General features: G+C 41.2%; 1 protein-coding gene across 3 annotated transcripts; it reads left to right on the plus strand.

Annotated features, from left to right (window-relative positions):
• Positions 1 to 1,746: 1,746 nt before the first annotated feature.
• Positions 1,747 to 23,488, plus strand: aspg (asparaginase homolog). Of its 3 annotated transcripts, XM_083791522.1 has the most exons (18): positions 1,747 to 2,244; positions 4,137 to 4,266; positions 5,417 to 5,452; positions 8,930 to 9,041; positions 9,297 to 9,422; positions 9,520 to 9,603; positions 9,871 to 9,997; positions 10,280 to 10,392; positions 12,712 to 12,897; positions 12,989 to 13,102; positions 13,204 to 13,323; positions 13,625 to 13,720; positions 15,005 to 15,168; positions 18,330 to 18,416; positions 20,268 to 20,367; positions 20,695 to 20,760; positions 21,081 to 21,128; positions 21,696 to 23,488. In XM_083791522.1, the coding sequence occupies exons 1-18, from the start codon at positions 1,926 to 1,928 to the stop codon at positions 21,738 to 21,740; spliced, it is 2,073 nt and encodes a 690-aa protein (XP_083647648.1). In that variant the 5' UTR covers positions 1,747 to 1,925; the 3' UTR covers positions 21,741 to 23,488. The 3 variants fall into 3 exon arrangements, with proteins under 3 accessions (XP_083647648.1, XP_083647650.1, XP_083647649.1); XM_083791524.1 differs by lacking the exon at positions 21,081 to 21,128; XM_083791523.1 differs by lacking the exon at positions 5,417 to 5,452.
• Positions 23,489 to 26,943: the final 3,455 nt, after the last annotated feature.

A 26,943-nucleotide genomic window follows, 5' to 3' on the forward strand; every position in this document is an offset into this window, starting at 1 on the left:
TTGCCCCCTTAGATCAAATAGTTACAGACAAAACAATGGTACATTTCCGAAGGAAGCCAACGAAATCGTGCGCCTCTGCCCTCTATAGATATGCAAATGTGGCGCATTGTCTTCATGTCCAATACCTGCCCCCGATTGCCCCCTCTGTCATTTCATCCTGGCGCCGGGCCTGCTGCGACCTACAGTAGTTGTAGGCTATAACATAATAACAAATTGTGTACAGTGCAATGGACCCCAAAAACTGAAAGTATTTCTTACAATTACAACATAGGCCTATAGGACGTCCAGGTTCCTAAATGTCAACATTTTCAACTGTTCATTCATATCATTCTTCAGACATCAGTTCGATTCGATCGATAGCGGTGACGTACGGCCACGCCCACCCCTATGCTGTTTTCAAAATGTGTGTTGTCTGTCTTGCGTCACGTGACCCGGGGGTGGGTGACGTAAGACAGACAACACGCAAGACCCCCTACATACCTACCCCCCGCCCCGCGCATCCAGTGTTGCCAACTTAGCGGATTTGTCGCCATATTTAGCTTCTTTCCAGACCCCCCTAGCGACTTAATTAGTGAAAAGCTTCTGGCGAGAAATTTAGCTACTTTTTCTGGTGAATTGGGGATAAATCGTGTTGACAGTCGCCAGAGATAAAAACCCTCATTTTTATTAATTTTCCTTCTCAGCCTAAAAAAAAAGAAAAAAAAACTCGGCGCGTCTGGCTCAGTGGTTTCCTCGTCTCGGCTCGGTTATGTGCACATAACCGAGCCGAGTCGAGGAAGCCACTGAGCTCTGCTGTGACAGCAGAGTAATCTAGTAAGAGAGAGTAATGACACTCCCGTAGTCCCGTTGACTCACATTGTAACAATGGAATGAATGCGATCATCATCATCATGGTGTGCTTACACCCAGAGCAAGAAAGGAGGAAGCAAAGCACTGGCAGTGGCAGCTCACTTTAGTCTGCTAGTAAAAATAAAATACACACGCAAATGCATAAAGTATTAACCTTCTAACTCCTGTATGGATCAGAACAAAATAGCGTTCTAAACGTTAGTTGAATTGAGGTATGTTTTTTTTTAATTACAATGCGTTTAAACGAGCAGCAAATTTTCCGAGTTCAGACAGCACAGAGGGCTCTGACTGAAACTAAACTAACGCTGTCGCTGGCGTGTCGAAAAACCCCTACACATTAACCACGCCCCACTGCCCCAGCGACGGATCCATGAATCAGTTAATTATAATATTCTGAAAAATAAAAGTTTCAGTGGTTTTTTTTCCAAAGTGGTCTCGGGGGAGGGGCCAGACAAAGTATGGTCCAATACAATTAAATTCCTGTTAACAAAATACAAATTTTGTTTTGATGTCAGTTTGATGTGAAGTTTCATGGTGATATCCAACTTTGTCACGTCACGTATCAGCAAGAGATGATACAAAGTGCACATAAATGACAAATGTTTTTCTGGGCTGGCTACATATTTTCGTTGCTAGGGTCGTCTAAAAGTCGCTAGGGACGCTAAAAAGTCGCTAGGGGCGGCGCGCGCTACGCGCGCGCGCATATCCCACCTCTAGCTACTTTTAGCTACTTTTCGAGGAGCCACTAGCTATTTCCGTTACTGGGGAGTTGGCAACACTGCGCGCATCGTGTGTGTGGGAGGCTGGGAGCACGTGCGGCCAAAGGTTGTACTGGTAGTGTCCTAAAACACAACAAACCTTTTGTTTCCACACAAGCAATGTGCAGTCAGCTGCTCAATGTACTGGTCAACTCATTAATGTAGGAGGCCCAGGCAGGTAACGCAGGTTAATGATAAAATGCGTTAGTTTTGACTTAGGACGTATACCTGTTACTGTTAGTATAGCCCTTTAAGATTACTGTGTTTTGACCGCTTTTAAAGCGACAGTACTGTATCACGACCGACACGTTTGTTATCATGGCGGAATGGAAGCGGTCCATCTCAAATCCCTCCTCGGTCTCTGAAAACATGACATCCCTCGCTCGAGCTCTGTCCCATCCGAAGTTGAACCACATCGAGTCGGAGTCTCAGTTCACCAGTTCCAGTTCGCAGACGAACCTATATCGTGGAAATGTTTCAGCCCGAAGAAGAAACTTGTCGAGCTCCACTAATCTGAATGACTCAATAGTGTCTGGCTTCTCGAATGACTCCGTAGAGTCCATCTCTCCTTGTGCTGAGGCGCGAGTCCTGGTCATCAACACCGGAGGGACTATTGGAATGACCCTTCGTGATAACGGTAGCGTTATTTATTATTTATTTTTTTGGTTCCTTGGTTTGTTGCTGACGAATGTGAGATCATGACACGAACATCAGACAGGGCAGAAATATGCTATCTAGTATCTATGCATGTGTTTATATTAGGAAATTCTTTACGATTTTACGACTTCTACTACGATATTGGTCTTTGGGGGACGCCTTAATATTTAATAATGGAATTAAAGGTGCCGTATATTTGGTTATTGTCTCAGGAACAACTGAACAGGCACATTTTGCACAACAATGCCACATTAACTAGCCAGCCACCTTATTTTGTACACTATATCTTCTGACTCTGGCTCAGAAGTTACTTTACAGTACACAGTTTAAGCCTATAGTCGCCTACTATGCAGGCATTTTGGCAGGACAGGACACCAGCCTTCATTTGGGGGTCTTGTCCAATTCTATGGATGCTATCTGGTTTTGGAATAGTGTACACTGCACCTGTCCTAGACTCTAGGTCCTACCTAGACTCTATGACAGGTGCACCGTGCATTCTGTGATCCATCAGCAACTGTGAGAGGACAAAAAAGTTATCCAACATGGATATTTAAAGTAATCATCATGACGACATTGCATGGCAACATAACATCATAGAAGCAATTCTCTCTCTACCCCTCTTTCTCCCCCCCCCCCCCCCCCCCTCAATGTGTAACTAACTAGGAGGTCACAGGTGAGAGATTAGATTGTGCAACATCTTGAGCAAAATGTGGTTCACTAATCACTACACACAATGTTAAAAACATTTCCATTACAGGACTCCCCAAGGTCACTCACCATTCTTTCACAATTGCACTGAACGAGTTAACGTTTGACATGAGTCTGAAGTTGTCAAGTTTATAATATAAAATATTACTGACATGCCATGTACACTTCACATAACATACGGTAACCCCATGCAATAGCCCTATGCAGAACTTACTGTAACATCCCATGGTTGTTTACTTATCTGTACTGTGAGTCCACCATTAATTGTCATTTTGCACTTGAGTAAAGGGGATAAGGGAGGTTTAAAATGTTGTAGGTGCGAACTAAGTGAAATTATGTTAATTGATCAAGCCTTTGGTGAAATATAGGAAATCAGATTGCAGGTAGCCTAGTGGCAATGTTGTTGCATTCCTAGTCAATATTAATGGGCTATCTTCTGATGATTGAAAAAGTTTATATTGAATTGTCTTGAATTTTCATGTGTAACTATTAAAGGTCAAAGATTGTGCTTGCAGAAACGTGATCTTTGTGGATCCTAAATTTAGAAAGTCCAGGTGACGTCTATTCCAGGACCAGGCCTAGCCCTAGAACGGCTCTTGTTGTTACACACAGTATGTACAGTATGTGAAATACTGTACATACTGTATGTAACAACAAGAGCCGTTCTAGGGCTAGACCAGGCCCAGCACTCAAATGTCTCCCAGCTGCCACATCTCATGTCTCATTCATGCTTCAAGTCATGAAGAGTTTCCCCATGGCTCATATTCAGAGTTAAGAAGACTTGGCAGTAATGTTTGTGCCTTGAGTTCATTCATTGCGTACAAGTTTGTTGTGCTTGGGCTAATGGTATGCTGTGCAGAAGGAAGTGGAACACTGAATGAAAACAGTATCATTCATCTGATTCGATTAGATTGCACTTTATTCATCCCACAGGAAGAAATTAAGTTGTTACAGCAGCCAAGATACATAAAGGTTTATTAGTAAATTGAATGGATGTCTGATTGAGCTACACCATATGCTCAATTTTACCACTAGGGTTCAGTATGAGACTGGTGTGTGGTGGTTAGTTTCAGGGGAATACAATTACCGGTATACTACCAGCAACTGTACTGATGGTACAAAGTCAAAATCACAATGATCCTCTTGTGTTACTGTGACCTACAGTGTTGGCCCCAAAAGCCAATGCTTTTGTGCAGAACCTACGCAAGCTTCCAATCCTCCATGATGAACATTATGCCCAGCAGACATGCTTGTATGATTACTATGACAAACCAGAAAACATCTTGGTCCTTCCGTAAGTAAACCCATTCAATCACCTGACCCCGTCGCCACAGTTTCTACAACCTTTTATTATTTATTTATTCTGCTGTTATCATCTCTTGTATTATTTTCTGCCGTAACTTTTTATTTTATTTTCCACGTCACTGCTGTTATTTCATTTTGTAACTTTTGGTGAAAGCCTTGTAACTCCCCAAATTTGCTTTACAGGAATATTATTTCTTTTCAGTTTCATGTGCTAAACATGATACATGAATTTGTAAATATTCAGTTAGTATGATCACCCAGTGTAACCTCAATAGCAACTGAAAATGGATAAACACATTGAAAATATGTGATTATCTATGTGATAGCAGGGCCACATGGCTTAAGAACCGTTGGGTCTCTCAAGGCCACTTATGTGTTATGTCACGTGATAGCTGCTACAATTACTGTTTGACTGGAAGTAAAATAACAGGAAGTGAGGTCATTACTCATTCCAGGGACAGCCATAACCTTGCGGTCACCAGGATTTCTGCAGTACTACCCGTGGAAATTCTTGTTTCTATTTTCTGCTCAGTGCTCTGATCTGGTCTAGATACTACTATACTATACTATACTGTATTATCCAGTGTCATTTTGCATACACATACAGTACATATATGCAGACCTCTCCATATACGCGAGACCCAGACCGGATCAGAAAACTGCAATGCTTTGGTTGGTACTGAAAACTATACATCTTACACCAAAATAACATCTCACTCAAAATGTGTCAATACTAAAACTGGAGTTATAAGGATAATTTTCATCATGCATGCAATACTGCAGTGGGATACATTTATAATTATGTAAAACATCAGCAATGTAAACGAGACCGCCTAACACATTCCAGTAGCTGTTTTAAACTACTTGACTACCATTAATTTGGCCAGTATTTTGTAAATCAGTTACTAGACAGATAGGCTACCCTTGTTTTTATATTAATTTTGATCTTTCTGAATCTTTTGATCTTTTTGATTAGTAGGCCTAATGTTTGTTCTGAATAAATGGTGTGAACCTGTCAGTGGGATTGGGATTGTCATGATACAAGCCACACTTTATAATCAAAAAGGAAGAGATGAAATAAAACCTTGGTGTTCTTCCCAGAGTGGCAGCACTCTTAACTCCTTGTGTTGCCTTGACAGGAAGCCAACATTCCATGCTGACCACCTATTTCACGGGTCCGTGTAGTACTGGTAGCACACTGTGTGCCTGCACTGTGCCTGAGAGTGTTTTAACGAATGGCTGTGCTTTCCCTGAATTCAAACGTAAAGGGGTTTCTTGGCTAGCAGGGAGGACTGTGACTGTCAACTCTTGACAGTGGGAGGAGGTGACAAGAAGAAGGGATGCAAATCATGCAATAACAGTAGAGCTGCAGGTTGACATGGGACACGTTATGTCCATTCCTTTGCCCTCACTACTGTTGCTGTCAACGAGCTACCGGTAGCTGCTTATCATGGCTGGCACAGGACCAGCCCCAATAGATAACCCTGACATATCTAAACCATTTCCATCAACATTGCTTCTAGGAGCTTGTGAGGAGTTGCAGGTACAGTGGTGACCTCATTTTTCTCCCTAATATGGCCACACGTACACAAAAATGCTGAATTTGTGTTGCAGTGTGGATGGAGATAAACAGGTTTCTCACATTATAAGCATAATTGCAGTGGGAGTTTAACATTTATTGAATATTTCCCGCTGTCATTGCATGTTTAATCCACATAGCACTTGCCTAGGATGTACTGTTACTTTCGAATCGCCTTCTGTATGAACAAAATCACATTTGCATTTTGCACTGAGGCAGTTATTGACTTGTGACTCGTGTCAGACGATGACGGCTGCGTTTTTAGTCTTAAAAAAAACAGAATAATATAAAATCACACTTGTGTGAAGTGAGGGGCGCTCTTATCATCATACATCACATTCCGTGCTCAGTCATGGCCTTCACAGTGTTTTGATACCGATTGGCTCACTCCTGCTCACGGTGTCATATCAGTCAGTAGTCCATGGAAGTGTCCCTTCACTCCAACATCTAGATTAGGATGAAGAGATCCTCAAAAGGGGGAGTGTTGGGTGAGTTATGGTTAACATAAAGGGTCTACACACAAAGCAAGCACACAGCTTGGCTGTTTTGAACGAGACTGCGGTTGAGTAATTGAGCAGGGGCCCTGGGGTCACTGTTGTTGACTGTCCCCAGTTGGTGTGGGGACAGTGTTAAAATGATTTTGCAGTTAGTCCCTCTAATCTCACAGGGGTTTCCCAGGTTCTCTAACCTCGATCCAGCTCTATTTAGCCTTCCTACTTTTTAATTTGGTAAATTGGAAAGTCCTCACTAAATCCCATGTCCTATTTTACAGAATCGGCCACCTTCCGCTATGATCAAGCTTTCACAAAACTAATATTGCTAATGCCACTTAAACTAATATGTTTTACAAGTATCTTTTCACTAACGTAAAGTCTTTGATTTTTGATACTTCAGCATGAACCTATTTAATATTTGTTCTACAAAACTGTCTTGATACCATATTACTACAATTCTGAAACAGTTCAATATGCAAGTTTAATAGGTTTGCTCCTTATACTATGCATCTGCTTAGCCTATTTTGAATACTTCCTTCTAAGGAGGCAATTAGTTTATTGATTTATTGAAAAGCTGTATTCATACGATATTGAGAGGCAAGCCACAGGGCTCTTCCCCCCCATCCTCCAACCTTTATTTCCCCTTTATTTTCATTTCTAGCGGCTATGAGGCATCTTAACGTTGCTATGCTAATGCATACTGCCCTGCTATACCTAAGGCTACATTGTGAATAATTGGTGATTTGAATATTGTTTCTTGTGGCACTTGGGCTTTAGGATTATCAACAACATATGTTCAAGGGTTGCATGTGGACCAAGGGCTAATTAGAAGTGTCTGCAGGCTGATGGTTAGAAAGACAGGGGCTTGCCTGCTTGATTCCCCCTGCTGTTCTATTCAGTCCCATCTCCATTTAAAAAAGCAGACCTATGATAATGGGGGGGGGGGGGGGGGGGGTCTGGTGTGGTGCATCCCGTATCTTTAAAAAGGGAGATTAAAGAATAAAAATCTTTCACAGCTGCTCAGCCTCAGCCAGCACGCTCTAGACGCAGGCGCCATAACCGGGCGACCAACTTAAACTCCACTTAAAAGGGGCATAATTATGTAATACATTTGAACGTAGTATGAACCTCTCCTCTTATAATTGGAACGAAGAGTCAACATGGGTTCTTGCCCCAACCTCAGTTGACCCATCCTTTTATTTACACAGAATGCTATACTGTAGGTCAAAGACTTTGTTCAGACTTTCGGGTAAATCCTAAAACTCAACCGATCTGCACTGGTTGCTGGTGTAACGACTGAACCTCATGGGTGTGAGTAATGCTCTGTGCGACTCGTTGCAAGCTTGTAGATTGACTGTTTTCGTCATACAAAGAAGTAAATCAGGCATTCTAGCCAGGCTTCTGTGTCTTATGTCCGGACTAAGACACATCTTCAGAAAACCGATTTGAAATTTGAATGGTATATAACCACCTAGGAATGTGGCTCAAATCGGAAAAGAAAAAAGAAAAAGAAACTGATTACAGTCTGGATCTGTCAAAAATTTGATTTGGGTTGCCAGTCTGAACATCAGTCAGTCGAAGCAATCCTGAAGCCCACATGAGCCACTTTCTGACCTTTTGGCTTTGCCTGTAAACTATTACTGCACATACTGTACATTCTGTACATTCAACAACAAGTGTATTTATTCCCATTACTGTATTGCACTCTGGCTAGACGCCACTATTAATTTCATTGTCAAAGTATTTGTATACCGTACTATGTGCAGTGACAATAAATAAATCTAATCTAATCGGAATCTAATTTATAATTTGTACAGTGTTGTAGTAGTGGTCCACACAACACTGGCACCTTACTGAGGAACGGGAATATACACTGAAGTTGAAGGGGCGGTATTGTGTCCCTGGACCCTGACATAAGTAAACTATGCCCCTCCCTTCTCCCACCTCTCACATCATTCTCTATCCGTCGGTTTAAACAGGTTTTGGCACCCCGCTGATGAAACAGACACCCAGCTAAATAGACTTTGTCTCGCTTCATAAAGTCTGCTTGCTTTTTAGGATCCCCCCCTTTACTTCCTTATTATCTTCTCTCTATGCTGTTCCTCTAATTTATACATAACCTGGTCCAACTCTATTAATTGAACACAGTCAAGACAAAAGTGATTAACATTTTTTGCTTGTTTGTAATAGGTAATTTGCTTAATGCTGTGTTAATGCATCCGAGAGTAAAATGTCTGCACTTGCTGTGAATGCATCAAATTATTTTTGCATTGTTTGTCCTGTGTGTTTATGGCTTATTCTATTTCTTTGACATTTCACTGGAGGATAAGCCCCTTGAGATGCAGCATCTCGTTTCGATGCAGCATCTCGTCCAGGGTGTCCTCAAGCACAAAACAAGAAAACAATCCAACAACACATCAAACATATCAACAAGGACATAAACATAAATACACCAGTATACTAGTATTCTTCAAATTCTTCAAATTGAAATAAAATTAAATAAGACATGCAAATAATCAAACATGATGCTAAAATCATAAAAGTCTTGGAACTTATATTGAACTTGTTTCTTAATCCAGGCTGCATAAAGACAACAAACGGATTGTGTACTCTATTATGGAGTACTGCCCTTTGCTGGACTCGTGCAACATGACAACAGATGACTGGGGCAGACTTGGCAAGGATATTGAGGTAATCATTGCATTTTACACTCCATAGCTCAACCATTAACATGCCATGCCTTTAGTTAATATATTATAAAGCATGTTGTCACTATATACAGAAACCATTCATATTTCATCAACAGGCAATTTTTCATCCACATTCTTTATTTGGTGTCATTGTGAAATATTCCATAATCCACAATGTGGTGTCTTGTGTGTATGTGTATGTGTGTGTGTGTGTGTGTGTGTGTGTGTGTGTGTGGTATTTGGCATTTGGCTGCAGAAAAACTATGAGAACTATGACGGTTTTGTGATACTCCATGGCACAGACACCATGGCGTACACAGCGTCAGCCCTCTCCTTCATGTGTGAGAACCTGGGCAAGCCAATCATCCTCACTGGCTCACAGGTGAGATCGGCTCTCTTCACAGGGAAGACAAATAAACACATTTCCTCAGATCTATAGTCTTTTATTAAGAGCCTGCTGATAAGAGCCTGTTTTTCAGGTGCCAATCTATGAGATGAGGAACGATGGCAGAGACAACCTGCTGGGGGCGCTGTTGATCGCCGGACAATTTGTCATTCCTGAGGTGAGTGAATTGGGCGGCATCACCTGCGATCATGTTGATATGTGGTGATTATGAGCCTTTGAGATTGGATTTTGGAAATGGAGTGAAAGTGGGAGAGAAAGTTCCTGCTCTTATTTTTTGTTGGTTAATTATTATACAATATTTTGTTGTGGAACAAGGCTTTTTGGAACAATTTGTTCCCGGCTTGAAAGGTATAGCAAGTAGGTGTAACGGGTCAATATTTTGTGCATTGAATGAGATCATTGTCATGTGTCTTTCTGTCTTCAGGTCTGCCTGTATTTCTATAACAAACTGTACAGGGGAAATCGTGTGACTAAGGTGGATGCAGGCAGCTTCAATGCCTTCAATTCTCCTAACCTGGCCCCACTAGCCAACGCCGAAGTGGATATCACAAGTAACCAAGGGGTGGGAATGGGTTCTGTTCTGTTGTGTGCCAACTAAGGTTATAGTTAACTAAAACTAACAAAATAACAAAAACTAGAATTGAAAAGAATAGAAAATAAATAAAAACAAAACTATGAAACTTTAAAAACGAACTAAACTGGAATTGACACCATGGAATCAAAATGAAATAAAAATGAGTGAAAAATTGTAAACCGTAACAACTTTGGCTCCAACTTCATTTTGGTCTCCCTAGAGATGCACACTTGAACTGTTCTCTCCATCTATCCTGCAGTCAACTGGGACACTGTGTGGAGGGCCAACACTACTGCAAAGTTCCATGTGAGCACCGAGCTGAACCGGAACGTGGGTCTGCTCCGGCTCTTCCCTGGGATCACTGCTGCTACTGTGAGTCGGTGTTGCCAGGTCTTGCGAGAGAAACGAGAAACCAGTTTTATGAAAACAAGCCCAAAAGAAGTCACTATAGGCCACATGAGCACTGTAAACCTTTATACTAGGTAATATCATAGTAATATCATGCTATTGATATAATATTGATACTAGGGATGTCCTGATCAAATTTTTTGGCTCCCGATCCGATTCCGATCATTTGAAAATGACGTGATCTGCCCCGATTTCCGATCACCCAATCCGATCGGGACAACCCTGCTTTATACATCAGCTATTAGCTCACAATGTTGTGAGCTTGTACTGTATATAGATCAGATCTGCCATTTTCAAAAAAATATTGAAATAAAATGTGGAAGCCAGGCTCCCTGGCTCAAAACATTTTCAGATGGGAGTTATGCTGCATTCACATGGGATCAGGAAAGACGGCAAACCGGAAGTCATTTTAGTGGACGCAAGCAGGACGGTAAACAGAACAGGACGGTATGGCAGACCGGCAGCCAGAACCGGTGACGGTAACGGCAGACGGCATCAATGTTAAAATATTAAATATTTTTACCGTTCCGTGCCGTCCAGCAGGTAGTGCCATTTGCCGTCTACCACTTGCCTGATCCCATGTGAATGCAGCATTAGGCACAAATACAATTAAATTGTCCATGGCATGAAAATGTTGGACAACAACAGTTTTTTTTGGAAGATCAAGGCCATAATAAGCAACTACACTGCACCCCCTGTCCCCCCACCCGTGAAAAAAACAAACTACCAATATTTACAAGCAATTGCACAGAAAAGGAAGCCCACAGTTTCTTATAATAAGCGCAAATGGCAACACTTTGCCTTCCTGGGCAAAGGGTGATGTAGCATGGCATTAAAGTGATGCTTGACTTCCATGCAACCACAGCAGGCTTATAACTGTAGAGCAGCTGTGGTGTAATGAATAACTTCTGAACTGGATCAACAGCAATGTTCTTCATTCCCTGACGTATTCCAGAAATTGTTTGTTGTCCTTGGCCATGGATTTGTTGTGACACATGGGAAAAAGCTGGTATTTGTTATTTTATTCAGCAACTCTGTTTGATCTATTGCCTCTTGTACAGATCTGCCTGACGTGGCTTTCTAAGTCTGTGTCTAAAGCAGGGAACTGATCCGTTACAGAATGGGGAAGGATATATTTTTATATCCCTTTACTGATTTCCTGAATAAATTAGTAATTCACTTTTTGTTTTAAGATAGATTATTTTGGCTAGACTTTTAAAACTTGAACCAAATGGCAGTTGAAAGGATTAGAAAGAAGCATCTCTCTGATAACTGGACTACAGTCTCAAACGAGGAGGAAAATTGACATGTGCTTGTTTTTTCTGTTCCCTGCCTTAGAATGGAATTTATAAAGGCAACAAGCCACTGCTTTTGTCTGTAAATGTAATATATTACAGTGCTTAAATTGCATAGTACCATTACATTACATATATTCCATTACCTCAAAGTTCTGTTTCAAAGTTGCTTTGCTTTGAAAAATGAGATGCAGGATATGGGGCATGACCAATCACCCACCAAAGACCATGAATAGGCATAGGCTCGGTAACATTTATCTTCCCGGCCCCAAAGATGCTGAAGGGAGGAAGGCTTTACTGTCTCAATCTGTCACTACCCAGGTTGGCCATCAAGATCTAGCTGCCTTTATGAGCATTGGTTTTGATTAGGCACCAGGTACTCCTGTGCCTACTGTCTCTGTTGTGCTTGCTATCTCTTGATATCTGTATTGAAGTATTCTATCCAGGAAGAAGCGTGATGCAAAATTCAAATGGATTTTTTTTTTTACTATTACTTACATCAACCCTCCTCTCTAAACATGAGCAGAAGTTGACTTTGAAATCCCTGCTCTTTCCTGGTGACTGTGATGCATTTTCCTTGCTGCCATTCCAACTGTCCCTGCTCCAGATGCCAGGGCTACTGATGTTGTATAGGGTCTCCCAGTGCCAGTCAACCATTGAGTCAGGGACTTGTTGAATAGATGGCACCAGATGGGGTTTTAGGAGAGAGGCAGGGGTGTGTGGGTTTGTGCGTGTGGGGGTGGGTTTGTGTGGAGGGGTGAGGAGTGTAGATAAAATGGAATACTAATCGCTGACATTTAACCACTTCCACCCTGACGTCCATATTTTGAGATCTACAAGCTCACAATGCATTGCATCTGTGAGCTTGTATTATTTTGCCTTTTTACTAAGGTTTACATGGTAAATTCAAGCCTTTCAGACATGCTTCTAGCTCGGTTAGATGGATGTGGGGTGTTTAGCTGAGGATCATGTGTTTATCTGGGTGCAGGTGAGGGCATTCCTGCAACCGCCCATGGAGGGTGTTGTGCTGGAGACATACGGCAGCGGGAATTGCCCTGACAACCGTGCAGACCTGCTGGAGGAGCTGAAGAAGGCCACAGACCGGAGTGTCATCATCATCAACTGCACCCAGTGTCTGAGAGGGAGTGTGTCAACGTCATACGCCACCGGCAAGGTGAAAACCCTTTTTCAGTAGTAACAGTACTGCAGTCTTGAGATAGGACAAAAAACTAAACATTTATGTTCCATTTCGTAATTTCCATCAGGTTCTGATAGATGCAGGGCTGATTAATGGCTGTGACATGACTCCAGAGGCTGCCCTGTCCAAGCTGTCCTATGTCCTCGCCAAGTCAGAGCTTGACCTAAAGGCCAAAAAGAAGGTGTGTGTGAGCTGTAAGAGAGCATGACATTTAAACGAACTTAAGCAAAGTGAAGCTAAAATGAAAGGTTGAATGCTGTGTGTGTGCGTGTTTCTTTCCAGATGATGGAAAAGAACCTCAGGGGTGAGATGATTGCTGTCCTGGAGGGAGCCAAGCTCTCCCTGAGTGACAGCCGTTTCATTCAGGTCATTGCCAAGTCTCTGAGCATCAGCTGCAAGGAGGTGAGCTGACCAGCGGCTATGAGACACACAAACATACAACACAGTTTTCATCATGTTCTGACGTTTAACTGACAAGGCACCAGGTTGGGCATGTTATTATAGGCGAACATTCTTAGAAAATAGTCCATGGTTTTTGAAAATAGCACATACAACGTGCTGCAAGCTTGTATAGATGGATTTAAAAAAACAGACGAAAAAAAACATGTACACATTTCTTTGAAAATAGGGCTTACGTGGTTAAAAACAAAAATTTCATGTATTCAGTCAGCTAATATCCTGCACGCACTTTGTCTCTATGTAGGAGCTGGAAGCCATCCGAGATGCCCTGACGCCACCCCTGGCGTGTGCCGCTGCCAAAATCGGCGATGTGGAGGCTTTGGAGGCCATCAGGGAAATGGTGAGCAGCCATGTGTGGTTGCGTTTCCACACTTGGATAATCATTAACCGTTGTGTGATTGATTGAAAGAACATGTAAAAAGCTGGTTTGCACTAACAGCGAAGCTGTGTCTGGATGTACATAGGATGTTACATGCAGTGCTTTGGCCTCTCAATCGGTTTGAAAAAATATAGCTTATGCCGTATATGTCTATGTGACCAAACTGGTAATGCAGGCCCATCCATTTCCTGCGAGAGTCACGTGTATGTCTGCTCTGGCCTGTCTAGCCGGAGTACAACCACTGTATGAGAATATATTTATGAGCATATCGTAGCTGTTGGACTGAAACCTTGTATCTCCATATTCAACTTCTTATGTTTTGTCATAAATTAAAAAACACATTGTTTATATTGCACAGATTTCATCCAAATCTCACGCAAATCGGAACACATGATCTCTGTAGTTATGTGGTCAAGACGCACAAATCACACACACACTCCTATCCTCCTGGTGGAGACCTGTGCCCAGGAAGGGCACTTTTTCTAGTTTTGCAATCTAGTGTGTGCATCTTTAAGATTATAGAGAATAATAATTATAGAGAATTATAAAATCATCCAGTGGGGAAGAGGGTTGTGGCAACCAAATTTTATATATATTATGGTGGGCTTTATGTATATGAAACTGGGGGTCCTAGAAATGAAAAAGATTCAGAATCACTGAGCTAGCTACAAGTGTTCTTTGTTGATGCTGTCAGTGCAGGCCATGTCATTGATTGTAGTCAATGGAGGTTGGGCTGATTAAATGAATATACTGCAATTTACCCCCACATCTGTGGTAAGCGTTGACCATAATGATAGCTCCTAGAAGTTGCAGTCAATTTGGACACTTTTCACTCATGAATTTGTGGTCTTTACCATTTGTTGGGCATTAAAAGCATCTCTTTCTCTAGAAGGGTTTAATTCACAAAACAGAATGTACTTGTCAAAAGGTGTGCATTCGTTTTCTGGCCTTTAAAAAGTTAGCATTAGAAAAAGGTGGTGCAATTAGATTTCTTCAGCATGGAAAATCCTGACTACTGTACCCTACTGTATCTCAGCATACCTCTACCTTGACATATTAAGTACTTATAAATCCTATATATCATTGACTGGAGTCTCCCAGGGGTCTATAGGCCCCCTTCTCTTTCCCCCTCTACACCAAATCTATTTCGTTTGTAGAATGGGGACACTATGGTTCATGTGTTTAAATGCCTCCCTGGGGTTAGAGCATAAGTGATATTTAATTTGACGTTCTCTTGTTATTCAGGGCAGTATCCTGAGTCTGGGCGACTATGATGGACGCACCCCTCTACATATCGCTGCTTGTGAGGGTCACCTGAAGGTGGTGCAGTACCTCCTGAGCCACGGGGCCACCGTCTATGCTAAAGATCGTTACGGGGACACACCCCTACGCAACGCTGTCCGCTTTAGGTAACACTGCTCAGTTCATACAATTAATGGATGATGACTTTGTATGTGTGTGTATGCATGTGCGTGCTCGTGTGTGTGCGTGGGATTAATGATATAATTTGTGAAGACTTAAGTGTGGCAGTTAAAATCCCCCTTTGGCCATTAACAGCCATTTTACATACCTTATCCTCATCCCAGTCTTGAATGGAAATATGTTGTTAATAGCGTGTGTGTGTGTGTGTGTGTGGGTGGGGTGGGGTGGGGTGGGGGGGGGGGGGGTGTTAGGTATATTACCGTACATGGTAGGGAATCCGGTTCAGTTCATTGACAGTCACCTCCAAAGAGCGACGGAGTAGACACTGTCAGAAGGGCGTTGAAATGATGAGTGATTTTTAATGGAATTTAGAGGCCAAGCAATAATTATAAGCTAATTAGGCTAATTGTAATGTTTCCAGTCCAGGCGTGGTGTTTATTTTGATCAAAGTTGTGATTATTTTGTGTTGTCTTTCAATGACATTGCTCTAATTGTTTCTCGTGGCCATGTGCTGTCATTTGTGTGTCTGTCATGTTGGAAATGTGTGTGCGCACTGTGTATGGTTGTAGGATGGCTTTTGGCACTACATGTATTTACTTTGAACTTTGTAGATGTAGACTTAAATAGAGAAACTGTAAAATCCTGAGCGTTAATTTGAAGTACAATTTACAATTTAGGCATTTAGCAGACGCTCTTAATCCAGAGCGATTTACATTTAAGCAAGAACAAAAGCATGGGAATACATCACATAAAAGCATTTATCATGAAACATGCGTAAGCTAAGAAAGTAACAGTGGAATATCTATATAAGTAATAAGTAATATGTAATAAGTAATAAGTAATAAGAATTAGATGTAATGTAGTTTATTTAAAAAAAAAATACGGGTGGCAGCTACCAATTCGATCGGATCAAAACATGGATTAAAGAATATAAACCCTGGAAAACATAGGCTACGGTTCTGGCAGGCTAGACGATTAATTCAATCCTCCGGTTACTACGGTTCTAACACGGCTTCGTGTTAAGAACTGTATTTGCCTGAACTGTGCACACGCCACTGTATTACTTTGGACTACTCAACTGAGCTTGCTCCTCTTCCTTTCTTCAAATTACCTATTACACGCACGCACGCACGCGCGTGCACACACACACACAGTAAAAAAAATGAATACATTATCACTGAGGATTTTACTGCGTAGAAACTACACCTGCAGATACACACACCTCGCCTACCATGCCATTGCCATACCCATCTTCGTTTACGTCATTTGGCTGTGAAATGATTGTTTTTTAGAACAGGAAATCAGAAAGACTCTTAAGTCAACAGCATATGTGACTCCTTTTGGTGACATTCACATTCCACACGCCACTACAACGTGGTAGGTGCCCATATAAGGAAGGACAGGTTAGAGGTTGGAGAACAAAAGAGAGGTGTGTCCTCTGAACCAGTCTTACCACCCAGCTCCCAGTTTCTCACAGATAGTAGATACTGGTTTGCTGACACTTCACAGGAAGTATATTTTTAAGTCCCAATTATTGTATCTGTGTTTTACATCTTACAGCCCATGGCTAACTCACTCCTGTAAACAATTACAGCTTGAAGCTACAGTCATGAGTAACGTGCCTGACATGTTGAGCTCTACATTGATTTTAAAAACGTATAAATAAAAAATCTTTGCCCTCTTCTTCCATGGAGCTGCTGAAGTCACTGTGGGTGCGTTTGGAATTACGCTCTGAGAATATGCTCTGATTTCAGAATGCTCTGGTGTTGACGTCAGAGTAGATACTCAGGAACTAATGCTGCCATTTTAATCTTTTAAATTAACGTTAATTCATCCCATGAATAAATATTATTATTAAATGTTTTATTATTAAATATGCTTGTTGAATACTGTCTGGAGTACCAACAAGTTGCAAACATGTTGGATGTTACTTGGAGTGGTACGTTTGAGCTCTGGGTTCTCCCAGAGCTCAGCTCTCTGGAATTTCAGTGCGGTCAGAGCATCAGCGTTCAGAAATTCAAACGACCAGAGAGAGTCCCGGGTGCATTCCAATTTTCTAATGCACCGTATGTAGCTCCTGTATGGGTGGTTAACTGTGAGGGCGTAGAGAACCTGTCCCTACCTGTCTGGTGACAAATCACTCTGACATCACATAACCTCTGTCAGTACAATTTCAGAAGCTAGTAAGCTACAGTTTGAAGATGCTACTTTTGTACTAAAACAAATTACAATTCAGTACCGTAAAACTAAAATGATAGTCCAGAATACACAGCAGACATTTCACAGCAGACATTTGGTAAACACAGCTGAAGTTTACAACTTTAACCACTTAAACCCTATATACTTGACCAGGGTGCCCCAGGGGTCTCTACTGTTTCTGCCATCTTCCAACAGAGCATTTTTGTTGAATGTCTGCCTTATTACATCCAGAATAGGGACGCTAGGCTTCATTTTGTTTAATTTAGGTGTTACTGTGTGCCAGCATGGACCGCTCCTGTACAGTTAGTTTCATACAATCACACCCGTGTGAAGTGAGTGGTGCAACTCGGTGTGGGGTCCCCGGAAGTTCCAGACCCACAGGATCGCGACAGGGTGCCGGCCCGGTTCCGGCGAGCCGCCCCACGTCCGAAACGGTAGAGAAATGACAGAGTTACCATGTGGGGGTCCCCGGGGAGTCCCCGGGGGATCCTCGGAACATCCAGACCCCCAGGAATGCGCCCAGGGGGCCCAAGCCACGTCCGAAACGGTTGAGAAATGACAGAGTTACCGTGTGGGGCTCCCTCCTCTACTGTACTGTACTGGCACACCCGAAATCATCATATATACAGTTAATATGTGCGTTAGGTTGCGCACAGGTGGTGAAAAACAACCATGCTATTTTCATACCCACCCAGGCACCCAGCCAGCCAGCCACACACACACACAGCTCCGTAAGGGAGTGGTTGCACCGCTCAAAAATACAGAAATCGATAAATAAAACTGACTCACAATTAACATCATTACCTTCAGCTGTGATTGTAAAGGGACCATCAGCCCTAGCCCTTATTGTTTTAATAGACAATGATTATTTTGTTCATGTTTCATGATGGCCGTAATATTATTGGTTTATAGAATAAATAATAATCTTCTTTGTCTCCTAACCACACAGACACATGGATGTAGTGAAACTGCTAAGGAAGACAGGAGCCCATTTCTCTAGAGATGAGCTGGAGGACATAGGCACTGAACTGTGCAAGTAAGTGTGTGTGTGTGTGTGTGTGTGTGTGTGTGTGTGTGTGTGTGTGTGTGTGTGTGTGTGTGTGTGTAAAAGCATAATTGTTCATGAGTTTTTTCATTCATTTCAATAAAATAAATCATGGAAATTTAATTAGAAAACAAATGTTTAAGATGTAATGAAAATAGCCGACTAGTGAAAATAGCACATCTACAAGCTCACAACGTGTCGCTGCGTTGTGAGCTTGTAGATCTGCTATTTGTACTAGTTTGGGTCCCGGTCAAACGTCTAATCCCTCTTTTGTTTCTCGAATTGTTCCTGAGCAAGATACTTAACCCCTTTCTGCTCCCCGGGCGCTGCCAGTGTAGCGCCCACTGCTCCAGTCCTAATGCTTAGGATGGGTTAAATGCAGAGGACACATTTCACTGTGTGTGCAAATATACAGTGACAAATATAATTTAAGAACACTTGTTCTTTACTTCAACAGTACCGATACCATTATTCTTAACCTAGTGTAGCACTCACAAATTTGAACTCTTCAGGAAGCACATTCCATAGTTTACGCGCCATGACAGCAAAAGCTTGTTCCCTCTTGACATATCTTAGATCTAACAAGAACTAGAAGAGACTTTCCCCCAGACCTCAGGTTACAAACAGGCTCATAAGGAATTAAAAGGTTGAAAATGTAAAATGTGCTTTTAATGTGATAAGTACATTTATTTTATCAATTCTAAAATGTGTTGGCTGCCTGTGGATAGATGCTACTGATGGAGTGATTTGCTGAGTTTCTTTCCATTCACTGTGTAACAGCATCGTTATGAACACGCTGAAACAGGAATAGATATAATTACAGTAGTACAGATGAACAGATATAAAAGCTTGTATGGCTTTCTGAATTATCTTTAAATGACAGGAATGCTCTGATTTTAGAAATTGTTCCAAGTATATGCGTACATAGTATAATAGTAGTAGTAGTAGTAGTATACACATCATGTATACAGTATACGTATGAGTATTTGTTGCATGCAAGCATGTACAGTACGTACTTCAACAGCCCGCAAAAAAACACGCAAGAGCATGTTCTCAGCTCTCCCAGCATTGACCCATCCTACATAGCCGTCACAGGTACGACCAGTTGTCCCAGTCTTGCGTAAACAGCAGGAATCTTGTTCAGCAGCATAGCTGTGAATCTCTTCAACATCTCCAACGTCAGCAGCCAGAGGAGACACTGGCTGGTGCCCATTTACTTTTTGTTTATCTGGATGATACATTTTTATAAAGATTTGAGTTGATACAATCGAGTTCAGCTTGTATCTACTGTTTCAGAGGTGAATACTTTGAATATTAAGAAGAAGAATATTATTATTAAGCTCTGTTGACATAAAACGAAAACCTGCCAGCTTGTTTACACACATAAAATAACTGGTATTATTCATGAAGCATGTTTCTGTTAGACTCATTTCTTACTTACTACTATACAAATAAATAAAATAACACAGAACTGATATACCACATGAACCCTAGTGTCCCTATTCTGGGTCAAACATTCGGCAAAAAAAATAATAATAAAATAAATCTACAGGATCACAACATGTGTATTGCGTCACGTTATTGCTTGTAGATCAGCTATTTAAAAGGAACTTTGGGTACTACACACTTTTTATTATTATTCATTAGATAGCACAATTTATAGATGGCTTGTACAAAAAACACCTGTACATTTGTAATGTGACAAAGTAAAGTTCGAGTTGAAGTACATTTCAACAAATAGGTGTGTGTAGTCAATGCAATTTAAATGTTACTATCCTTTTCTTTTTAATAAACCGTGTACTTTTGTAGTAAGTTAACACTGTCATTTGCTGCTGTTTTCAGAATTGCAGCCATCGGTGACCTGGAAGGCCTGGAGATTTGGAGTCTGGCTGGAGCTGATCTGAATAAACCAGGTTATGATGGACGGACAGCCAGTGGAGTGGTGAGTTTGGGCATAATGTAGTAATTGAAAATGTCAATGTAGTGTTCTCAATGTAATTGTCATTATCACTTCTCCCATAGAAAGGTGATGGCCAACATCACATTTGCTTATGTTTATTTTGTATCTTGGTGTTTTTATGCTCCGTGTGTTGATGAATTGAATACATAGGACCACAATGGAAACAAGTCCTCAGGACTTTTTTGTGTTATCCTTTTAGCCTAAATGTATGACTGTTCACTGTATCCATGTTATTTACATTTCTGACTAATAAAGTATTCATTCTAATCTAATGTCTGCTAGTAACTTTGATTACTTGGACTTTTCTAGGCACAGGCTCTTGGCAACAAGGAAGTGGTGATGTGCATAAGACAGCTCATGAGCCCTAAAGCCCAGGTAACATTTGTTTTCCAGTCCAGCAACTACTGTACATGCCTTTATAATTTAAACTCAAATCGCCATTATTTAGAATCACTGTTTAGACTCACTACACTGTTCAGATTCACTGTTTAGACTCACTGCTCAGATTCACTGACTCAATGTTCATACTCTCTTTTTAGACTCACTGTTCAGACTCGCTGTTTTTAGACTCGCGGTTTAGACTGGGTTTTTGCATAAGATGCTCTGTACCAATCTAGCACTGACATCAGATCACATGATTCTCCAGAATAATGTTAATGTTCTCCTTCAACCGCATGTCTTTCTTGCTGTTCCAGAACGTAATTGATGAATTTAATGAGTATGAGGAGTATGATGATGATGAGGTAAATGACCCAGAGTGGAAGTGTTTCTCCCGGATCGAGAGTGACATCTCTCTTAGCATGGCTCCTGTCTTATGTGGGCTTCCACTTACACCTTGGGCTTCCCTTACACCTTGTGCATGCATTTTGTGTTCCATTCATTTTGTGTGGTGACATTTAGTCTTTACCTGACCGTTTTGAATGCCAGCTTGGGTTAATACTGGCAGCACAGATGTTATCCTAAAAGTGCTGCTGCATCAAATAGTTTTAATCCTTTTGCAATCCATTATATTGACTCCTCGGGTGGAGCAAGGCTGCTGTATTTTGCAAAAATGAATTAAATTTTCAATGTGAAAGTGGTTTTTAAATAAAGCAACTTCTTATTCACCATTTTAATAATTGCTACACAGATGTGACCTAACCTTGCTTCACCCTCCCCACCTTTTTTGTGCTATGCTGTGTGGACGGGGGGCTCATATATACTTAGTTGCATGCCAGTGTCGCAGCTAAAATAGCAGATTTACAACAAGTTCACGCACTGTGATGCTGCAATGAGATATGTGACCTGTTTATTTTGTTCTCTGTTCTCAGAATGGCGTAGTGATTGATTTCAAGGCATCACCATCTGGGTGCTAGGATGGTGCTGGTCTGCTGGATGAAAACAACTGGACCTGTCCGCTTTCTCCATTCATTTATACACCCACATTTCACGGTTCACATTGTCTCTAAGCCTGATTTATACTCCGTTGTGCAGCAGCATTGCATGCCTAAAATAGCAGATCTACAAGCTCACAAAGCCTCACATTGTGAGTGTTTTGAGCTTGTAGCTTTTTACGGCAAGCGTCGCTGGCACAACTAAGTATAAGTCAGCATTAGGCTAATGTACTTTGTTGCATGACCCTTCCACTCGACAAAACCTATTTATTAATTATATATATATATATTTTCTTCTGCTGAAAAATCTGACGTAATTTGTTGCGTGATTTTGACAGGGTCATGCGGGGAAGTATAAAATTTGCCTTTAGACCATAAACATACCTGTAATTCCATATTACTTAAAGCCATATAGACTTGCTAGTGTCCGTCCAAAACTCTTCAAGCACAGCTTTGAATCTTCAACGACAGTATAGCACTACTGTAGCACTAAGTGTGGGTGTTGTACCACAACAGTTTGTGTGAAAACATGTTATCATTTTGAATCCTATGTTTTTACTACAAAGTATGAAAGACAGACCGTATAATGTAACATCACATTTGTTCATTTGAGGCAACTTTGACTAGATTAGCATTGGATGTATTGTGTAAAATACCAAAAATATTTAAGGATCTCTTCAAACACAAATATTACTTGTTTTTATTTGCATCTGTTCAGAGCTAAAATGTCCATAATAAGATTACAATGACTTATTTATTGAGTTTGTCCGGAATGCATCAGTAGGTTGAGTGCTCACTTTGAATTGCACATTTCTGACTTTGATACTGGGAGCTGGTTGTATGTGTGGCGTTCCACCTCAGGTAGTCCTTCTCCCAGGGGTTTGGCACATTAAAGGATAGACGCCCTTGTTGCTTGGCTGATACTGACAATAAGCTAACTTTCTTATGTTAAAGGGTGATTTTGTAGGCAGGGGTGTGTTAAACTGGACACAGTAGGGTCATGTCCATACTTTTAGTTTGGATATGAGCAACAGAAGCCACATCTGACCCTAGCATATAGTTTTACATGTAGGCATTGTAGCAAGCAAAACTGCAATAACCATCCATGCTCATCCAGCCAGTTTCTACTTTCTACCTTGCTGCCCCAGCTTGAAAGCCCACATACCTCACTACACTTCATGTCAAATTAAGACTATTGTGTGAGCTGTGTAAGAATTTCCATCCTTGCTGTAGTGTCTGCTTTCTTTTAAATGTTTCATTTAAATGTCCTCATTTAGAGCCTTTGGCAGGTTGTGCTGGATTTATGCCAAAAATTGTTATAGCATTAATCTCTGCTGCTCACCAACCTTTAGTTTGTTCAAATTAAATTGCCATGGCAGTTCAGGTCATTTTGCAGTGCTTTTATGTTATTACATATTAATGTAATTGTAATTCTGTGATTACACATAGCTATAAAGAATGGATATATTTTGATGCTTTACTCAGTTGTAAATTATTTGCTTTTACTGCTGTGTCCACTGCTGTTCTGGTTATTTTTTCTGTGATTTATTGTGAAAATATATGGATTTGTCAGTCTTCTTTTTCTTTTCTTTTTTACTGTTAACTGTTTGGTGTCTCTGCTGCTTCACATGTTAGTACTACTGCATATATTGAATGTTGATTATAATGACACAATGTAGTCTTGAGCATACATAAATAAAATATATTTCACATTTCCTGTGTGATTTGAATGTGATGTGGCTATCCATATGAATGTATCTTAATTTTTTGGAGGTGAATGAATGAAGGGTTTTCGATCTATTCAGTTTAGACAATTGCAAAACATTTCAGGTCACTTTCATTATTGTGCCCATGGTCCTTGACTACACAGCTATATAAAGAATGGATATATTTGGGTTTACTATGTTTCTAAATTATTTGCAACTTTTACTGCTGTGTCCACTGCTGTTCTGGTTATTTTTCTGTGATGTATTATGAAAGTGTATCGATTTGTCAGCCTTTTTCTGTCCAGATCCCTGGCTGTATTCGCTAAAGGAATGTGTTCAGAATGGTAATGGGATGCTATCGACAGCATAGGCCCTTTTTACTAAGAGAAATCCCCAATCAATTGCACCTAGGCCAGGCTAACACTGATCTGCACACGCTTTTGTCTGCATGTCTTTCTCTACTATATATTTCCACTAATACAAATGGATGTAGCAACAAAGATAACATTTCAATTGCACGTGGCTGTGAAAAATGTCTCAGCCCATTAGAAGCTATAGTGTTTGCCATCTGTGTCGTCAGGGCGGCTGCCGGATAAAGCTTTTGCTGATGGAACCCAGCTCATCCGGTCTGACCAGCATGGTCTTCATTCTTCTCTGAATGAGAGGCTTGTATGAGCCTACCCCAAAACACTATATAAAGCCTGTTCCACTCCTAAGACACTCAGTACAGACTGGGACAACGCAAGGATGTAGAGTTAAAGGTAAGCTCAGCTCTTCATTTGATAGGCAGGAGGTCATGACCTAAAAAAATATCCATGAATTCAAGTCTCCATGGGGTGAGTAATCAATAGAAAATAAACGTCATTTTGGGGTTGAACTATCCCTTTAACTTGTAGTGTAAATGTAGTTACTGGGTCCTATAGCGACTCACAGTCGGGGGCTGTCATTTTGTTTCACTTGTTGGGCCTGTAAAGCGTATATAGCCTAACTGAAGGGGTATATAACTGCAAATACATATGAGCATGTTTAGTTGAGTGGAAGTGTCTCATATAGCAAACAATCACGGAAACTAAAGCTGTTTTTTTTGTCATCAGGGTGTAGAGGACGATGGTGATGAAGATTCTTTGAAGAAGCCTAGTCTTTCTGGTTAAGTGGTTCTTAACAGTTCAACAGTTCTTTGCCAAAATTGTGAAATGTTTAGGACCACTTGACCAGGCGGACAAATGCTGCCACAATGGAACTGGATTATGAAAAGTGACAACTCTCCAGGTCTTGATATCTTCTTAGGCTGTATTTTATTTTACAATGTATCTCTCTCTCCCTTTCTCCCTTTCTCTCTTTCTACTTTTCTTTCTATTACTTTCTTTCTTTCTCTCTCTCTCTCTCTCTCCCTCTCTCTCTCTCTCTCTCTCTCTCTCACACACACACACACACACACACACACACACACACACACACACACACACACACACACACACACACACACACACACACACACACACACACACACACACACACTCTCTCTCTCTCTCTCTCTCTCTCTCTCTCTCTCTCTCTCTCTCTCTCTCTCTCTCTCTCTCTTGTCTGCCCCTCTTGTGTAATACTGCAGGGCAGTAAAATAATGCATGCTGCTAGCAGTAATTTTCTTCCACAGGCAGACATATGTTGATTACTGTGCTGCTATGGTGTCATTGTCTTATCACTCGTACTGTTGTTTTGGTTCATTACCAGTAATTAAAAAGTCAATAAAGAACAAATTGCCTATGTGAGTTTGGAGCGTCCGGACTGTGTACTGTATGCCCGCGGGCGTGGTCGCTGTCCATTGTCCTGATCCTGAAACATATGTGCCATTCCCTGTATAGAACAAGAACAGTAGAACAGTTTAATCAACAATGAGGTTTCATGACAAAACAGCACACACGCACCCACACACGCACACACGATCGGTTACTTATTTCTTTTTACAAAAAGTTAAGTAAAAAAAAAAGGGGAACAAAGATCGAACTTCTGACCAATAAAGGACTCAAAATTAGACACACGGTCGTCATAATCCAAATTCGTTTTCCAGGGAGTATGTGATTGCTTTGATGTAGCTGCATAAATAATTCATAGGAGCAGTACCGATTATTCTTCTTCCCATCTAAATCACTCCTTTCTCTCTTTGATCTCAGCAGTGCGCTATCACTGTTGCTAAACGTTTCTCACGAAACCTCCTGCATTTTGGAAACGCTAAAACATTTTGCAGGATAGGAGTGGCGTTAATGAGCGGCCCTGAGCGATGTCCCTCCCTATACGCGAGCCTCCTGGGCAGCAGATGTATAGCATTGTCCCCTGGGATCCGATCCTTGGAATTTCATCAGCAGTTGGGTTGGGGACTGACCCAAACCTCTGCTCCGAGTCTGAAGAAATCAGTGGTTGACGTGGTAAATCAACTTTGGTATGGATTGCAATTATCACCCGAACACAGAACACAACCAACCCATCCCCGCCCCCGAACAACTGTTGTTGCGTGTTTTGTTTTGTGCATGAGAGAGAGAGAGAGAGAGAGAGAGAGAGAGAGAGAGAGAGAGAGAGAGAGAGAGAGAGAGACTGGTGGCACGCGTGCATGCGTGCATGTGTTGTGTGACACGTGGCGAGGGTAATCGGAGGAGTTAGTCAGTGATGTGTGATATGTTTTACATATACTGCAATGTAGAAATACTCAGTTGCATCATGTGATTGGATATTTGTATCAAAATATAGGCCTATACTTAAAGTACCAAGTAGGCCTACTCTGCATTAGACAGAATGTCCAATTTCACAAGTTTTCAAATGTATAAAATCTTTAGAAAATAGCAGATCTACAAGCTTATTGAGGCTGAGGATTGTGTTAAAATGTTCTAATGCAGGTGAGTTGATGTTAAATCGTCCACAGAAGCATATTGCGTAATTCTATACCACAAGCAGACACGTCATTTTTAGAGCATAGTTAAATTAAGGCTAAAGAGGCCAACTTAGTTGTCGGTTATGCGAGTATAGAGGCTATAACACAACTCTGAGTTAATAGTGTAGCCTATTCAATCAGTCTAATTACCATTGACACATAATAGATCTAAGGTCACACTGCACCTATATAGGCTATACTTCCTAAATCACCCCATTCAACCTGTCCTATAATGCGCTGCGCACATATCCTGCAGCAATGAAATACATTTTGACTCATGGCAGGCATTAGCAGGCATGGCAACTTATTTAAATAATCTTCCTCCTATGAGTTTATGTCACACTTGCAAACGCCAATAGGTTAGTGGACAATAATATATATAGGCTATAACATATATAATATAGGATATATATATAGGATATATAAAGCCTATACAAATTATACAAACCCCTTTTTATAGCTTGATTGGTGTGTGTTGACCTGTAAAGCCTAACTGCCGGCTGTGCGTCTCTGGACTGCATGGTAGGCTGCGAAATGAATTGCCCTGTGGTATATA

This window comes from Protomyctophum parallelum (assembly GCF_964188405.1).
Source record: "Protomyctophum parallelum genome assembly, chromosome: 20".
Taxonomy (NCBI): domain Eukaryota; kingdom Metazoa; phylum Chordata; class Actinopteri; order Myctophiformes; family Myctophidae; genus Protomyctophum; species Protomyctophum parallelum.

Excerpts from the sequence above, each read along its gene's own strand:
- aspg (XM_083791522.1), top strand. The coding sequence starts at position 1,926 with ATGGCGGAATGGAAGCGGTCCATCTCAAATCCCTCCTCGGTCTCTGAA. Across the intron at positions 4,267-5,416 it reads GAAAACATCTTGGTCCTTCC|GAAGCCAACATTCCATGCTG; the intron begins GTAAGTAAACCC and ends TTGCCTTGACAG. Across the intron at positions 12,898-12,988 it reads CGTCATACGCCACCGGCAAG|GTTCTGATAGATGCAGGGCT; the intron begins GTGAAAACCCTT and ends AATTTCCATCAG.